This window comes from Ambystoma mexicanum, chromosome 2q (assembly GCF_040938575.1).
Source record: "Ambystoma mexicanum isolate Mex_15411 chromosome 2q, UKY_AmexF1_1, whole genome shotgun sequence".
NCBI classification, from domain to species: Eukaryota; Metazoa; Chordata; class Amphibia; order Caudata; family Ambystomatidae; genus Ambystoma; species Ambystoma mexicanum.
This window is the reverse complement of record NC_090924.1, coordinates 226,316,027-226,335,018: the sequence shown is the minus strand read 5'-3', so window position 1 is coordinate 226,335,018 and position 18,992 is coordinate 226,316,027. Positions and strand designations below refer to the sequence as shown.

Below are 18,992 nucleotides of genomic sequence, written 5' to 3'. Positions count from 1 at the left end.
ATCACCCATAACCCACTCACCCAAGCACCCAACAAGCCCAGAGAGGTCATTGTTTACAAGGAGCTTCTTAACCTGAACCAAATAGCAGCACTTATAGAACTAATACAAGAACTTACTGATGAGATGGCCTTGTTTGTTCATAGTGAAAGTGAAATGATCAGAGAATCTATACCATCTCCGAACGGTCAGGGTAAGAAGGTTACTGTACCGTAAGGCTTAACTCATCTTTCGAAGATTTCCAACTCTTATCTTGGGAAGATACTGTATCCACCATCGAAAACATCAAGTCTTCGAAAGCACAAGCCAATCCCTGCTCAGAACATCTGAGACCCTACTAAACCATTGAGCTTCCCCTTTATAGAGCTGTGGAATCTATCTCTGTCTACAGGCATCATATCGGACCCTTTAAGAAATGCAGTAATTGACCCTTACTAAAAATAGTAAAGTTAGACTTTGGCATTTTAGCCAAGTACAGCCCAAAACCCACATTTCCTCTCAAAGCTAAACTGATTGACAGGGCCTCAATGATATTAATGCAGAACTACAATGAAGAGCACCAACTCTTGACAGCATGACAGATAATCAGGTGTTCAGACTGGGTAGAGCACAAAGACATCACTGCTGGACACCATATAGCACATCATCCTAAACTAGATTTATATAATCTAGTGGGCATCATCAAGATGGACCTGACCACTGCTTACATCACAGACCATCATAACCTCTTGCTTTCTGGATTGAAATAATACATGGGTAGCAGGGGAAAGGCCCAGACCCGGATATCATCTTTATAGAAGAACTGCTCAGTAAGATCTCATCCGGTCCACCCCAGCTACCCTTCACAGTCCTGTCTTCTTTCTAATGATGCCATTCAGTGCCTACACACACACACACACACACACACACATGCACACACACACCCCCACACACCCGCTGAAAGATATCCTGGATTGTTGGAAATTACATCTATGTCAACAACACTCAGATCATGATCCACCTCTGCACTCACCATTCCCTCCAGGCAGTGAACCTTGCAGCATGCCTATCAGCAGTAAAAGCTTGAGTGAATGACGGCTGCCTGTGCCTGAATGTGAGAAGGACCAAAATATTCCCATGCAGTGAGGCCACAGTAGCAGTCACCTCCAGGTCTTGACCTAAAAACTACATCCAACGCCTATTATTCTTCTAGTATATCTCATCCAAGGTGAGTAATAGCCACTTCACCCTTGGTCTACTAGCAAAGGCTCTCCCTTCACTCATGATGAACAGCGGAATTCAGCTGGGCCAGGCAATGACCATGGCTAAACAGGTTTACTGCAACAGTCTACTGCAGTGCCACAGAAAGAAAGAAAGAAAGAAAGAAAGAAATGACCCTGTTCCAACTGACCCAGAACATGGCAGCACAACTTTGGTTTGGCCTTAGAAAATATGATTGCCACTGGAGCACCAAATTCCTTACATAGACTACGAATCCAATTATGTATTGATTTCAAAGTCCTTTCCATCGTCAGCAGAGCTGTTGGAAATTCAGGACTAAAGTGCATAGTCAATTTGTTTCACCAAACAAATTCCCCAGAGAGCGTTCAGATCTAGCTCAGCGAAGAATCTATAGGCAGCATGCTGATGGAGGATGAAATATGGAAGGAGAAGATGAGCTGTGTCAGGGATCCAAAAAAAATTGATCTCCAAACCAATTGAATTAAGAGTGGAGGCAAACCACCAACAATTCAGCAGATCCTTAAAATCGCTCCTGTTCAATAAGGCCTTCGGTAAGGGATGGCCTCAGACTCTCACAATTATTTGGACCGGCTACTTGCAATTAGTCTAGTATTATTTCATTTTCATGAAAGTACCTGTCACCTACGATCGGAAGAAGCCATTTTATATTGCTCTGATAGTAACTTGGACATGCTGGTTAACTCCTAGCAATGTTTCCTCCATTCGCACATCTCTCCTCCTCCCACACACCACACACCCCTTTGCCCTGGTCTCTCTGAAGGATACTTGATACATGCAGTACATTGCAAAACATATGATAAATAAATAAATCAAATGTATAAATTTACAATCCATCTGAAAGGTACATTTCCATAGCAGGGTTCGGGACAAAGACTGGGAGCAATGAGAAAGGTATACTGGCTCTTGCACAAATACGGGACCAGCAGGGTCCTATTGGCCCATTGCCACTCGGCCACTGGCTGAGCCGAAATCATGTGTCAACCCTGGGGGCCGGTTTCTGCCCACGCCTGGGCCGGTTAAAAAAAAAATTAAAAGGTTTGCATTTTCTTTTGGTTTTGTTGTTGAAACAAACACAAAGCACCCACAACGGCGTAATTCATTAAAGCAAGGTAACAAATGTAACCTTGCTTTGATGATTGATTTGCATGCATGATGTGTGCATCATAAATTTTGATGCATGCGTAATTCACGCTGCTGCAGCATGCGGCCAACTTTGCACCAGACCTGCAGATGAACTTAACTGGTCTGCTGTTAAATCTCAGTTACCAGTTTAATGGTATCCACTACAGAATAATTGCTTGTTTTACTATAGTCGATATGATAGCTCAGTGGGTTCAGCGCTTGCTGCTGCGCTATGTATGTGATCTGCAGGTTGCAGGTTCGAGTCCCAGCAAGGCCATCTCAGCCTTTTATCTTTCTGTGGTCGATAAATGAGTACCAACACAGGTTGGATGATATTGTGTGCATATTTGTTCTATAAAAAAAGAGATTAAGAGTAAGTGCTATACAATAAGATATTATCATTTGGCCTTGGACGTCTGCTTGCATTCACAGTAATTTGACAATATGGATCTATACACACAGATATTAATGACACATGTGGTGATCCATTTTTGTATGAAATGTATATCACATTAGTGAAATCATAGCCATATTTTTCATAGTGTACTTAGGAACAATGCTATTTGATGCCACTTCCTCTTTTGTCAAGGGGTGAAATGTCGTGTTTCATCACTTCCCGGGATGTCACTTTCGGGTGGGGTCAAATGACATAATTTCCAGTGATGTCATCAGAGGTGAAGGGTCGTGAGGCGAGGGCTGGGCCACTTTTTCTTGGGTGTCCATGCCTATTTTTTGTCCCAGTCCAACCCTGTGGACCAGAAAGAAGATTTAATCAAAGAATAAAAAGAGTATCATAGATGCTGGATGCAGGGCCTGAGGCATGTGTACATCTTCTGCCCACCCTTAAAGATGCCTCTGCATCTATCCAGTAAACACGTTGCTCCTACATGCCAGCAAATAAGTTAAACCTTCCGTTAACGCCTGCAAGTTAGTATGTGCAGATGAAAAACAGTAATCGACCAAATAAAAAAGGCTCCCCTATGTCACTAGGAAAACAGGGGTTAGTGAGCTGATCTGGAATAAGCTAGGGCGGTTTCAGATACCCCGATCCCTGCAACAGTGACACCCAACTTACATTATGTGTTCCCCGTGTTGTTTGTTTTTCCCATGTCTATTACTAATGTTATGTGTCTGAAACATCAATTTACAGACTTTTTTTTACTCGTTTTTTTGGGACATGTGGGGCCTGAATTCGCAATTATGATGAATTTATTGAACATGTGCTGTAAAATCACCATGATTACTTAAATAAGCACCATATACCCAGTCATTTTAAAAATCCAAAACATGTAGGATAATTGGTGCTTGCATACACATACAATGAGTACTAGAAATAGTAAAACAACACATTTGCACCGTGGTGAATGGACGTCTTTCTGCTATTTCCATTACTCATGTTGTGGGCCTGCAAACGCTAACTTGAACACATGTTTGTACTTTAAAAAAAATACAAGGCTTTTTGGACACGAGTATTTACTGCATTAATGCCTATAAATATAAAGTGCAATAAACAACTGCAAACATCAAATCTCTTGGCTATGCTACTGCTTGCAACATAGGTCCTTGATTTTCCATTCTGGTTTTGGGTGAGTATTTTGTTATGTTATGTTAAGTTATGTTATGTCATCGTGATTTTCACCACACACCTCTGCTATTTTCAGGGTCTCCAGGCGCTTAGGCGGATTTGAAAAGGAATGGGGTTGGGATGATTAGTTAATGGTATTGAGAGGGAAAAGTGCAAGAGAACTTTGATGTGCTGTCGGTAGCTTCAGTTCAGAAAGAAACGGTCAGTGTGTGCTGGCATGTTTTTAGTTGATTGACATATGTGTGGTGTTTGGTGGATGGTTGTATGCAGTTGTTTTTTGGCGTATTGGCGAGAGTCGCTAGGGTGCTTGTAGTTTGCAGTGTGTTTGGTTTTAGCTGCGGGGTATGTGTCTTGTTCCTTCAGTGTTGGGTGGTGGGTATGCAGAATTTCGGGGGTCATCTTGGACTTTTTTCTGTGCATTCGGTTCATCCATTGTGCTACTCTTATTCTAATGAATATTGGGTCGAGTTTTTGTTGTTGTTTTGATAATCTTGCTCTCAGGCAAAGTGTGGTTTCTCACTTGAGAGCTCATCCTGTGATTTGTGTGACTTAGGTGAATCTGGTGAATCGGGATCCCTTTGGGCATTAGTTCCAACAATACTGGTACTAATGTATCCCAGAAATATGCAGTGCCACCCTTCAGGGAGTTACAGTAGATGCAACATTACTAAGTACTTCAAAAGGAAGCTCTTTATGTTTAGAAGGCATGCTATCATCAATTCCAACTCTCCCTGCGTTCTCATCCTTCTTGACCTTTCTTCTGCCTTTGATATGGTCAATCAGGCCACCCTTTTAAACTGGCTATCTAATAACCGTGGCATCACGGACCTGGCACTGGACTGGTTGACCTCCTTCCTCTCTGACCGACCATCCCAGGTTCAACTGGGCACTTTTCTCCCCTCCATCACACTCTCCACCTACAGCGTCCCTCAGGGGTTTATCCTCTAACCATGGATCTACAATATCTACCTTGCCCCTCTGGCCCATTTGATCTCTGCCTTCTCCCCTCACTTCCAGTGTTAATGAGGATGGCACGCAGCTCTCCTTCAAGCTTTCCTCCACTGCCTCCTCTTCTTCCTCTCTCATCCTGACTGTTAGACTTACATTCAGGTATGGTGTGCTGCTAACGATCTCTGCCTTAATGCCAGTAAGACTGAGATCCTTCTCATTCGGACCCCAGATCCCTCTTTCCCTCCTACTCTCTGGCTGCCTTCGATGGGTCCCATCCCCTCACCCTCTTGTGGGAAAAAACCTCACTGTCATCTTTGACTCCTCTCTCTCCTTCTCTCCTCACATCACAGACCTTTTGTAAGAAGGCTCACTTCCAGCTGCACCTCCTCAGAGGCATTCTCCCTTTCCTCCCCTTCCCCCAGAAACTCAATGTCCCCAGAGCTCTGGTCCTCTCTAGGCTGGACTACTGCAACTGCCTCTTCCTCAATCTGGCTAAATCCTCCCTTCGCCCCCTCCAACTAATCCAGAATAGGACTGCAAGACTTATCCTTGACCTCAAGCCCAGGAACCACATCTGTCCAGCCCTAAAGTCTCTCCACTAGCTCCCGGTTGCTGCAAGGGTCAAGTTCAAGACCCTCTACATCATCCACAAAGCTGTCTGGGGCATGCAACCCGCTACATCCAACTCTCTCTCCCTAAATACCTCCCTGCTAAAGCCCTTCTGTCTTCTAGCTCCAACTCTCTGCAGATCAGATGCTTTTCCAAGCAGAGAGTGGGCAGTAGATCTCTCTCTTCCAAAGGCCTCCCTGCCCCTCTTAGACTTGAGCCGGATCTCAAGTTCTGTAAGCTTCTTAAGACCCTCCTTTTCTCTTCCTCCTGCCCTATACCCCCCTGCTAATGTCCCCCTCTGCCTCATTTTGACTGGCTGCCTGGTTCCCTCTAAATCATACAGGACACCCGGCTTTACTCAACCAGTCTACCCCTGCAATTGGCATAACCTGTGCTTGCCCTTGCAGGCTCCCTGCCCGTGCACTAGCCTGTCTGGGCCTGCACCCCTTGAGCCCTCCAGCCCCATCCCTTGCACTTAGCACATGGACCTTCTTCCCTTGCACTCACTGCATTCCGCTGGCACCTGTCCACCTGGCCTCCTTTTAGCATTTGCCTAACCCATGGGTCCTCTCTTCATCCCCCCGCTCGCAGCAATTGCATGTTCACCTCTCCTACCTGCACTTCTATTCCCTCCTTAGCATTAGCACATTCCGCTCTGAATGGCACTTACCCCCTCCACTCTCCCCTACACTTCTTGTTACTGCATTGCATGATCTGAATGACACAAGGCCTAGTTGGACCATTTTTTGCTTTTCTTCATCCCTGTCCCTGACCCCCTCTTTTGTCTTGTTACACCTTGAAACACCATTTGCTGTATAGGCACATCAAAAATACCCAATAAATAAAATAATACAATCATAACGACATGTAATAGTCTGTAATTCTGCGCCTAAACCCAGTCTAATTTTAAAATAAATAAAAGATGTGTTGTCAAAGTCCCCTGAGCTGACAGACAGGGCTCCAAATTAACAAGTTCTGGTTTGGGAAATAATACAATAGAATAACCAGTGGTAGGCAACCGAATCTTGAATTCATAACCGCCTTCCTGCTTGTTTATGTTGCCCCTCTTCGACCCATTTGAAGGTCACTTTAGCAAAGCTCAGATTGGACGATTATATGTTGATACTGTCACAATGTTACCAGCCTCCACGCACAATTCTCTAAGCATGTGTCTGTGCACTGGGACTGGGCACACAGATTAGAGCCAGTGATGTGAGTACCACGGTAATGTTTAACGCAGACACATAGAAATGGTGCGGTACCAGGATAGAGAGAGCGGGAGAGACAGGGAAAAGGAGTGTGAGAGAGAGAGAGAGAGAGACGGGGAGGGAGAGAGCGAGAGGGGAATGGAGAGAGAGTCAAATAGAGAGAGACCAGGGGAGGGGCTGCGATAGTGGGAGAGAAAACCAGATCATAGTGACAGGAAGAGCACTCGAGTACCATACTGGACTGACACGGAGCAAAGGAAAGAACATGATAACATACCCTGCATAACCAAAATATCAGAAGAACATGGAAAGAGAGCGAGAGAGTGACACAGACAGAGAGAAGGAAAAAGAGCCCAGCACATTGACACAGTACAGTAGTTAGAACACAACCACACTGACAGAGAGCCAGTGAGAGCATACCAGACCACACGGGTAGAGAGAGAGCACAGGAAGACAGCGTGACTCTTGCAGAGAGAGAAAGAGAGAGAGAGTGGAAGAGAGAGTCCAACAAATGAAAGAGAGCACAGAGGGAAAGCTAGAGTGATGTGCCGGGTACAGCTAGTTAACAATATATTCCTTTTGACATTTAGTGCTGAGCTATTCCAAGAGCTGGCCTGTGAGAGGCAGCAACTTTACTGACTGATTTAGTTATTCACAGTGCGATAATAATGCAGACATAGTTTTCCCCAACTTTTCTTTACATTTATATCAAATTAATATGGAATGAGTTCAAATCTACAGTAATTCTGTGCCTGTATTCTCCGCTTCCTTGGGCATAGCTCAGAATGAGTACTACGAATGGGAAATCTGCAAAACTGTTTGGTTGGTGTAAACTGTAAGAACACCCTTGTTTTTCACATTTAGGATTTTGAAAAGTGAAATGTTCATTTTACAGTAATGTATCGGGGGTCGCCTCGTAGAACTCACCAAGAAATTACAAAAGTAGTGTACGCCAGTGCATGAAGTAACACAACTTTAATCAGGGCCCTGTTAGGGAGAATTCTCCTTCTAGGGCTAATTTCCCTCACCTAGTGAGTCCCCCAGCAGCTTTGCTGGATTTCTGGAGTTTATTTTTTCCACCTGGTAAGAGTGTACATCCTTTTTCCACTCGTACATGTGTTTTGGCCTATGTGTTTTTACTCATTGTGTGATCTTGGGCACTGGAGCACACCACTCCAGATGCCCCTGTTCTTGTACGGGTTACACAGCACCTTTAGTGTAGTAACCCAGGGTTGTCTTTAAGACTTCCCTCTGAATCCATTTCGCTGGGGCTGACTACTGTCTCACAGAGAAAGGTAAAGTTGCCATTTACTTTACATGGTCATTTTTACCACAGACCCAGTACACCCCATCTTACATGGAGTACTGGAAAGGGCTAATCTGTACCCTTTTTCTGTCTGTACGTCCCTGAGCATTGTTTCGCTCGTTTAACATTTAGACTTGGCTGGTGGCAGTGGTATCTACCCTAACTTTTCAACCTCGATTATATTAGATAAACGTGGTACTGTTCTTGGCTATTATATTAGCCTCGAACATAAACCCGCTTGACCAAATCGTCTTTCTTTAGGCTCCGGTTGGGTTTATTCGCCATTTCTTTCTGTTAAAGTCCTTCTTGTGTTTCACTTTGCGCGGCAAACTAGGTTCGCCTTCTTTGTTCACCGTCTTTTGGCGGGCTTCTGCAGAGAAGCCCTCCTCTTGGCCCCTGGGTGTCTAGGTAGACTGAATGTGGGAAAAGGGTGTAGTCACCCCTGCACAGGGTATCCTAGGAAACCCAAGTCACACTTTGCCATGATTGGCTGAGGTGGTTGTCCCGGCTGGACAACCCCCCTGCTGCCTGATTGACAGCCAGGCTGTGTGAATGGGGGTTTTGCGCATAAAAGACACGTCTCTTGGGCTAGAAGTCAGAGTCGCCTCTGGAACTACAAGGAACCGAAGAGAAGCAGAGAGAACAATGGCTGCTGCAACTACCCCTTCCCGGTGAAGCCCTGCTGCAGTCCTGAGCTATCTACCCTTCGATGACTAAAAGGAGATCCAGTCCGGAGTCTTCTTCCCTTGAGCCTGGTGGGGATAACAAGCTCATCTTCTTCAGCCAGAGATCTCCGCCGTGGTCGAAATCGCTGCACACTGCTGTAGTGGTCTGGTAGCCACCGGCTGAGCCTCTCCTGTTTTTAAGGAGCACACCTTTTTCATTGTTGCTACTGCCGGCTTCATCCCTGTGTGGTGCAGACCCCCTTCAGACGTCCTCTTTCACAACGAAGCTCCAGGAATCGTGGGTCTGCAGGAAACCAACAGGAACAACTGCCAGGGCACCAGCTGCATCGTGTAAATAAGGTACTGTGTTCTACTCGAGGAAACTGGGTGAATCCCTTTTCTTCATCCTCAAGGCTCGTCCTTATTATAACTTTTGCTTCCGAACTTTGACATTATCCAAGTACTTTTGGGCTACGCTGAATCGTGAACTGTCTAACGGTGTGATCTTCAGCACAGGTCTCCGGTGTCACTTAAACCTGGCTCCGACCATTTGACTTTTGAACTCCTGTTTCTGAGTGTTTCTCAATACTGTCTGTATAACCTAAATATTGCCTGTGATTTTTGCCTCCAACTCCCTCTGGGTATCTCAGGTGCTAAGTAGGCTTTTTACCCCGGTTGCATTTCATGTCACGGATACCCGTTTATTGAGTAGACCGAACTGTCAAAAAGTGATTGCAACCGTATCCGCGATATCGTGTTTTGTTCATAACACCGGTTCATTCAAACACAGGGTACTTACCTTGAGACATACTGTACAAAGTGAATTGGTTAGTTGTAGTATATTTAACGTGTGGTTTTGTTTAAAGTTTAATAGAGGTGTTGTGTTTATAACTGATGGTTTACAAATAAATATACTTATATTTTTTACCTGAAACCTTGAGTCAGTGTTTGCTTGAGTCACAGTAATTGTGGTCCCTTTGTGTAATCTCTGCTACTGCTCATATACTCTTGAGATAAGCCTGGCTGCTCTGCTACTGCTACCACTATAACTTAGTAGTACAGGCTTGTACCAAAGGTAAACTTGTATTGCCACCTGTATTCTTAATTGTGTGTAGTGGTCCCTAAGGGCACTGCACATGATTCTGCCTAACACTGGTGTACAGCGGTGAGGATTTGGAAGTAGAGTGATTACACTTAGAGTACTGCTATTGCTTGGGTTCAACTAACCACAAGGCTAACACCACTAAATCTATTTAACTGAGAAATCATGTCAAGTATGGAAAACTACAATGAAGAGAGTCTTTTACTGTATACTGCTGAGGTTCTTAGAACTATGTGTAGGGGTAAGAATCTCTCTGGTAAAGGAAAGAAATCTGAACTGGTTGCAAAGTTAATGGGAAAAAGTCTGGAGAGTGGGTCAGAAGGGCCTACCACTCCAGCCAATGTGGATTTTGATGTTTCTGATTCTGAGAGTGTTAATCTAAAAGAAGTAGATGAGTCCTTGCTAGGAAACCCTACAACTCCTTTGCCTGCTCAGAATGCACAACCTCTGTCCACCCACAGGGACCCCCACAGGTCATACACTTACACCTAAATGTATTGCACTTGACATAATGAGACTTGAATTAGAAGTGAAACGTATTGATGCACAAACTGCCATGAAACATCAAGAGGTAAGGCTCAGAGAAATGGAGCTGAATCATGAACTAGAAATGAAGAAACTGTCTCTAGAAAATGCTTCTCTCCCAGAGTCTTCTAGGTCTTCCAGCCCTAATAGACCCTGTCTGCCAAAGGAAATGATTGGTATGTATGAGACTAAACTTGATGTTTTGGATTGGTTAGCACTGTTTGAGTACAATCATGGGATTCAAGGTATCTCAGGGAATCAGTTGATTCCTTGGCTTTTCTCTAGGCTTCCCCCTGTTGCAAGTGATGCTGTAATGGAGTTGGGGGAGGAGGATAAGCAGGATTATGAGTGTGTGAAACTAGCAGTAATAGCTAGGTTTGGGAAGACCCCTTCCCAGTATCTTAAGAGGTTTAGAACCCTCAAAAAGCATGATGGTACCCCTTGGGCTACCTGGGTGTGTGACTGTTTGAAAAACTTAGATGGTTGGGTTAAGGGTTACAAAGTGAACACTTATGAAGGTTTGAGGAGTCTTGTAATGTTGGAGTCTATTTTTGATGCCTGCTCTCCTGAGCTTAGACAGCACTTGGCTGATTCAAAGGAGATAGATCCTAAGAAGTTAGCTAAGGCTGCTGACTTGTGGGTTGCCAACAGGGCTACTCACAAGGATTCTGGGGCAACTAGGAAGAAGAAAGAGGGAAAGCAGTCCAAGAACGACAAAAAGGAGAATTTCAATAATTCCCATCCAAAAGAGGGCCCCAAACATAACCAGGGTAAGCCACAAGGTAAACCGAATCAGGCTAGTGTCCCATCTGGTTCCACACCAGATGGAGGTCAGAGCAAGCCCCCATTCCAGAGAGCATTTGGGAAATGCTTTGTTTGTGCATTGCCTGGCCATGTGAAAGGAGATCCCAAGTCTAAGGGTAAACCTTCAGGGATTAGCACTGGCTCCTTAGCCTTCTCCCAGGTAGATGAAGTACCTATGACAAGTGGAAACTTTCAGCTACTAGCTGATGAGCCCATGAGAGTCTCGGCTAGTGTTTCTTTAGTGTCCTTGGGTCTTTGGGAACAACAGAACTAAGATGTCTACAACTCAATTCAGATAATACTAAAGAGTATTACAAGGATAGTGTTGTTGTGAATGGTCAGGAGACCCCTGCCATCAGAGACACTGGAGCCAGCATAACTGTGGTTGATGAATGTTTTTTCAAGGTGGAGGATGTTGTTAAGGCACCCAAACACCTAACCAAGTTAGCTGGAGGCCCTGTGCAAATGGTTCCCCAGTTACCAGCTCTCATCCAGTGTAATGACATGACTGTCAGGATACCTGTAAGTGTGCAAAATAACGTACCTGGGAGGGTCCTGTTGGGTAATGACCTCAAAACTCTTGGAGTTGTGTCTAGTACTCCCAGGCCCCCCAGCAGAAGGAAGCAGGAGCTCACAAAGTCTGCCAGGGAGAGAACCTTAAGAGGCTCTCCTGGGGACATGATAGAGGAAGCTATCACCCCAAGTCCACAGGACTTACTTACTGCCATTGCAGGGCAAGAAAAAAGACAAAAGGGAAACCTAAGTCTGCCAGCAAGACACCAGCAAGCACTCTTGTGCACAGGAGGACATCTCAGAGACTGTCCAAAGTCACACCTGTGACTCCCACACCAGCTGAGGCTGAGTGTGAGGTTCAACCCTGTATGGTCAAACTAGATACTGAGGAATCGGATCTAGAAGAGGATCTTACCTTGGTAGGAGATCTTGACCCTGTTGACCATCCTGAGCTGCAGTCTTTACTAGCAGAAGGTGGGCCCAACAGGGAGGATTTCAGCAAGGGACAAAGAGAGTGTCCTACCTTGGAAGGTCTTCGCCAACAGGCCACTTCTCAGCTCAATGGGACTGAGCCTGGGAAGTATAGGTTGCACTGGGAAGATGGCCTCTTCTACAGTGAACCAACTGAGTCAAAACCTGGAGACTACAAAAGACTGGTAGTACCTCTAGTGAAGTGACTCCAGTTTCTGCAGTTAGCCCATGAGGTACCTTTGGCTGGTCACTTAAGTTTTAAGAAGACCAAGGAAAGGCTATCTGTGCACTTCTACTGGCCTAAGATGGGCACAGAAGTAGACAACTTTGACAGAAGCTGCCACACTTGCCAAACCTCTGGCAAGAGCGGGTCCAAGAATGTGGCACCCTTAGTGCCTCTCCCAGTGGTGGGAGTCCCTATTGAGAGGGTGGGGACTGACATTGTCGGTCCTCTTGACCCTCCCACATCTTTAGGCAACAGGTTTATCCTGGTTGTAGTGGACCATGCCACTAGATTTCCTGAAGCCATACCTATGAGGACTGTTACGGCTCTGGCTGTGGCTAAGGCCCTACTCGGTATTTTTACCAGAGTAGGTTTTCATAAGGAGGTGATATCTGACAGGGGATCAAATTTTATGTCCCACTACATGCAAACCATGTGGAAAACCTGTCGAGTTACCTACAAGTTCTCAACTGCCTACCACCCCCAAACCAATGGGATGGTAGAGAGGTTTAACAGAACTATGAAGAGCATGATAGGTGTTTTAGAAGAACCGCTTAGAAGAAAGTGGGACCTTCTACTGCCATGCCTTCTCTTTGCTTATAGAGAAGTCCCTCAGGAGGGAGTAGGATTTAGTCCCTTCAAACTTCTCTATAGCCATCCAGTCAGAGGTCCATTGGCCCAGATTAAGGAGGGGTTGGATAGTGCTCCTTGCCCCAAGCCAGTCAGAGTGACTGACTATGTGATAGGTCTCCAGAGGAGAATGTCACACATGATGGCACAGGCAAGTGATAACTTGAGGGCTGGTCAAGCTCTGGTGGAGCATTGGCATGACCAGAAGGCTAACATGGTTGAGTTTACTCAAGACCAGCTTGTTCCTGTTATGGTCCCCACAAGGCAGAGGGCCTTGCAGGACAAATGGATAGGACCCTTCAAGGTTGTGGGTAAACTTGGAGAGGTGAACTATCTGGTGGAATTAGGCAACCCTAAGGAGGCTCCCAGAGTCTTTCACACCAACTGTTTAAAGGCTTATGTCTCTAGACCTGACATAGGAGCTCTGCTTCTAGCTTCAGCTAAGGAGGAGGAGGAGAGTGAACCTCTGCCTGACCTCCTCAGAGGCTTAGCTTTAGATGAGCAAGTGCAAGTTACTGTTAAATCAGTTTGCCTCCCTGATCTCACTTTCACCAGGCTTGACACCTTGGGGCCAGCATGACATAAACACTGGTGACTGTTTACCTGTCAAAGGCAGGGGGTACAGAATGTCAGACAATATCAGATCCCACATAAGGAATGAGGTCAACAAGATGCTTGAACTCGGGGTTATAGAGCCCTCTACTAGCCCATGGTCTAGCCCAGTTGTGCTTGTACCAAAGGCAGGATCCAAGGAGTTGAGATTCTGCGTGGACTATAGAGCTCTAAATGCAGTCACCATGACTGATGCCCATCCTTTGCCTAGGACAGACGAGCTGGTGGATAAACTTGGTGCAGCCATGTACCTCAGCACATTTGACCTAACGTCAGGCTATTGGCAAATAGCCCTGACAGACCATGCCAAGGAGAAAACTGCATTCTCCACTCCAGCTGGCCTCTACCAATTCAAGTTGATGCCTTTTCGATTAAAGAATGCACCTGCTACATTTCAGAGGATGGTCAAGCAAGTTCTGAATGGGATGGAGGACTTCTGCATGGCATACTTGAATGACATTGCAGTGTTCAGCCCTACATGGAAGAACATATTGAACACCTAGGTTATGTATTGCAGGCTCTGGAACAGGCCCATCTGACCATAAAGACAAGCAAATGTCAAATTGGTCAGAGTTGAGTGGTCTACCTTGGGCATGAGGTAGGAGGAGGTGAAATAAGGCCATTGCCTAGCAAAGTACAAGCTGTACAAAACTGGGCCACCCCTACTACTCAAACCCAAGTGAGAGCCTTCTTAGGTATCACTGGGTATTACAGGAACTTCATAGAGAACTATGGGACCATAGCTTCTCCCTTGAATGTCATCTCCTCTCCCAAATTTCCTAAAAAGCTCAGGTGGAATGAGGAGTGCAATCAAGCCTTTGAAGGTCTAAAGAAAGCCCTTTGTCAAGCTCCAGTGCTAAGAGCTCCTGACTAGCACCAACCCTTCATTGTACAAACTGATGCTTCTAATGTAGGTATAGGTGCAGTCCTTAGTCAACTGGATGAGAAAGGTAGGGAACACCCCATTTGTTTCATCAGCAGGAAGTTAAAGGATCCTGAAACAAGGTGGGCAACAATAGAACGAGAATGCTTTGCTACTGTGTGGTCACTGAAGAGGTTTAGACCATACTTGTATGGATCTACCTTCATCATTCAGACTGACCACCAACCCTTGAGATGGCTGATGCAAATGAAAGGGGAAAATCCAAAATTACTCAGATGGTCAATCTGCCTGCAAGGATTTGATTTTTCCATTGAGCACAGAGCAGGAAGTCACCACCAAAACGCTGATGGTCTCTCTAGGATGTGTGTAACCGACTAGAGGTATGAGGTCCATCCAGGAGTGGATTAAATCCTCCTGTCCCTTAGTCTGGGGGGGGGGGCAAGTGTTAGGGAGAATTCTCCTTCTAGGGCTAATTTCCCTCACCTAGTGAGTCCCCCAGCAGCTTTGCTGGATTTCTGGAGTTTATTTGTTCCACCTGGTAAGAGTGTACATCCTTTTTCCACTCTTACATGTGTTTTGGCCTATGTGTTTTTACTCATTGTGTGATCTTGGGCACCGGAGCACACCACTCCAGGTGCCCCTGTTCTTATACGGGTTACACAGCACCTTTAGTGTAATAACCCAGGGTTGTCTTTAAGACTTCCCTCTGACTCCATTTCGCTAGAGCTGACTACTGTCCCCCAGAGAAAGGTAAAGTTGCCATTTACTTTACATAGTCATTTTTACCACAGACCCAGTACACCCCATCTTACATGGAGTACTGGAAAGGGCTAATCTGTCCCCTTTTTCTGTCTGTACCTCCCTGAGCATTGTTTCGCTCTTTTAACATTTAGACTTAGCTGGTGGCAGTGGTATCTACCCTAACTTTTCTACCGCGATTATATTAGATAAACGTGGTACTGTTCTTTTAAACCCACTTCACCAAATCGTCTTTCTTTTGGCTCCGGTTGGGTTTATTCACCATTTCTTTTTGTTAAAGTCCTTCTTGTGTTTTACTTTGCGCAGCAGACTAGGTGCGCCTTCTTTGTTCACCGTCTTTTGGTGGGCTTCTGCAGAGATGCCCTCCTCTTGGCGCCTGGGTGTCTAGGTAGACTGAATGTGGGGAAGGGGTGTAGTCACCCCCTGCAAAGGGTATCCTAGGAAACCCAAGTCGCACTTTGCCATGATTGGCTGAGGTGGTTGTCCCGGCTGGACAACCCCGCTGCTGCGTGATTGACAGCCAGGCTGTGTGAATGGGGGTTTTGCGCATAAAAGACATGTCTCTTGGGCTAGAAGTCAGAGACGCCTCTGGAACTACAAGGAACCGAAGTGAAGTTGAGAGAACGATGGCTGCTGCAACTACCCCGTCCCGGTGAAGCCCTGCTGCAGTCCTGAGCTATCTACCCTTCGACGACTAAGAGGAGATCCTGTCCGGAGTCTTCTTCCCTTGAGCCTGGTGGGGATAACCAGCTCATCGTCTTCAGACAGAGCTCTCCGCCGTGGTCGAAATCGCTGCACATTGCTGTAGTGGTACGGATAGCCACCGGCTGAGCCTCTCCTGTTTTTAAGGAGCACACCTTTTTCGTTGTCGCTACTGCCGGTTTCATCCCTGTGTGGTGCCAACCCCTTCAGACGTCCTCCTTCACAACGAAGCTCCAGGAATCGTGGGTCTGCGGGAAACTGGGTCAATCCCTTTCCTTCATCCTCAAGGCTCGTCCTTGTCTTCCCTCCTTCTTATAACTTTTGCTTCCGAACATTGACAATATCCAAGTACTTTTGGGCTACGCTGAATCGTGAACTGTCTAACGGTGTGATCTTCGGCACCGGTCTCTGGTGTCACTTAAACCTGGCTCCAACCCTTTGACTTTTAAACTCCTGTTTCTGGGTGTTTCTCGATACTGTCTGCCTAACCTAAATATTGCCTGTGATTTTTGCCTCCAAATCCCTCTCGGTATCTCAGGTGCTAAGTGTGCTTTTTGCCCCGGTAGCATTTCATGTCACGGATACGCGTTTATTGAGTAGACCGAACTGTCAAAAAGTGATTGCAACCGTATCCGCGGTGTCGTGTTTTGCTCATAACACCGGTTCATTCAAACACAGGGTACTTAACTTGAGACATACTGGTAGCCTGGCTGCTCTGCTACTGCTACCACTATAACTTAGTAGTACAGGCCCTTACCAAAGGTAAACTTATATTGCCACCTGTAGTCTTAATTGTGTGTAGTGGTCCCTAAGGGCACTGCACAGGATTCTGCCTAACAAGCCCTAGACACAGCTGGGACAGCAGATTAAAACAGATAGTGGAACAGAACATTATAAAAAGGTGCTGCCAAAGAAACGCCCCTACTCTTTGCTCTATAATCTGTTGACCTTGCAAAAATAACAACCACTATGTTCTTTCCGCACTGCTTACCTGGGATCACAAAAGTCTGCGCTAATTCACCAGCTGCAGCGGCCTTTTCCGCGAACAAATGCTTGCGCACGTTTAAAGCAGAAGCAAGCTTTTAGGGCCTATTACCACTTTATACTTACCTGTGCTGCAGCATTTATGGATTCGTTTCATTAAGCCTTTTATTTCACATATATCAGAAAGAGCCCCCTCCTCTTCTACAGTGCTACTCTCGCAGCTGATAAGTGCGTGCCATCATATTGCGCAGAACGCGCTAACAAAGGGCATCAAAATGTAGTTATCCTAGCTACCCACATTCGGATGCCATTCGTATTGGTCTATATATGTATGTTTATGTTCAGTGAGCTGAGAGGCTGCATGGAATGTATTGGAATGGTATGATGCAAGTGGAATGTAATGTGCTGAGAGTTCCTGAAGTGACTGCTGGTACATTGGGAGAGAGAGCCAGAGGAGCTGGAAGGATGCTTGTTTCCCACTCTCCTACATCTCATGGATATCCGTAACAAAGACTTAATAAAGAAGCGTTTCTTTTCTACTATCCTGGTCTGGAGTGGTTCCTGTATCATCATTACTTACCGTATGACCAGGAGAATACTTTACCCTTCACTCGATGCACAATGGACCAGAACAAGGGAAGGGAGGGGATGTTATTTTTCTAATTTGCAAGCCCCACCAAAATTATGAGAAGGGATCTACTTTCTAAAAGTGAGACAGAATAGTGCATCACCATCTGTCAGGAGCACGCGCAGGGTGATGTTCAGTGCACGAGAGGGCTACAAGCCTTCATGAACCCCACTTTAGTTCAACCGCAGGGGTATGAACGACTGCTGCCCCAGTTGCTTTTTAAGATGGAAATGTACTTTTCATTGTTGACATTTCACAACGACATACTCTGTAAATGTCTGTTGGGAAGAAATATGCTATCAGTACCCGCAAGGGACCCTATAATACATTACTGTCAGGGCTCCTGCCTGACACTTATGTATGCAGGGGAACTGGACTGCGAATAATTTGCACTGGTACATAGCCCTCTGGAAATGCCCAAGTCACCTGTCTGAAAGAGGTGACCTGAGCCTTTTAAAACATTGGCCATCTAGAAAAGAGCATTCACGGAGTATTTTATATGCCACATTTATGATAATACATAACTGATAATACCACAAGTTTAAGTCTAGGAAGGGCTGACACAGCCTTTCATCTTTCCAAGGATGTTTAAAGGAGTATGGTTGAGTTGGATAACGAAAACATTGATTGGATTACAAAAAGCATCCTTTCATCACATAAAGACAATTCATATTGATTTGTACACTATATATTCCAATGTGATTATTATTTTAACATTTCTGTATTATTACTTTCATTTATTAGGCATGCGTACTCAGTGGATGATTTTGACGGTTGTCATGGTGACTCTGGGACGCCAAATACTTCTATAACATTCATGGATTTGTTGGAACATTGGAATCTATTTTCTCTTTCATAAAATGTTTGTTTAGTACAAATGGGATTCAGATTCAGGAATATGCTGAAAATAAAATAAACGTTTGTGTTTACAAATTACTACAACAATGTGCTTGATTTTATGGTAAATACCTTAAATTGTTTTGCAAAATATGTTTCATTGGTACACGTTCGTTTTTACTGTCGTGCCTATTCAGCTCAAATTTTTTATGATGACCAATGTTGTGTGATCAATATTTGTTTATTAATAAAACTAAAAAACATAATGCTACGCATGATTAATTTTTCAAAGTGTCAGGTGAGTGGAGATGACGGGTGGATAGCTCAGAGGTAACACGTTTCTCTTTTTTTAATTGTGATTTTGGTTACCAAAGCAACCTTACACACCAAAACAAATCCCAAAATACATAGCAAAATAAAAAAGGACAGTTCACAATATAAAACACATTCAAATCTCACTATATAAGAACAGAAATACATAGTACAAATTGATATAAAGATAAAATAAGCGCTACATTTTGGCCCCACATTAACGGAGACCAGAAAAACGTGTTCAACGATTTTCTCTTGGAAGCAAGACAACACAGAGCAACCCAGGTCAAAGTCCTGGTCCTGCGCTTAGAAACTGGTCTTT

At 45.0% G+C, this 18,992-nt stretch overlaps 1 protein-coding gene across 2 annotated transcripts in view; it reads left to right on the top strand.

The window, feature by feature from the left end:
• UMOD (uromodulin) overlaps positions 1 to 18,624 on the top strand; it is a 248,946-nt gene extending 230,322 nt beyond the window's left edge. For both annotated transcript variants that reach the window (XM_069647169.1, XM_069647170.1), the window contains one exon: positions 18,266 to 18,624. In XM_069647169.1, the coding sequence (XP_069503270.1) occupies positions 18,266 to 18,333 (68 nt within the window). In that variant the 3' untranslated portion in view covers positions 18,334 to 18,624. The remainder of the gene's footprint in view (positions 1 to 18,265) is intronic.
• The last annotated feature ends 368 nt before the right edge of the window (positions 18,625 to 18,992 follow it).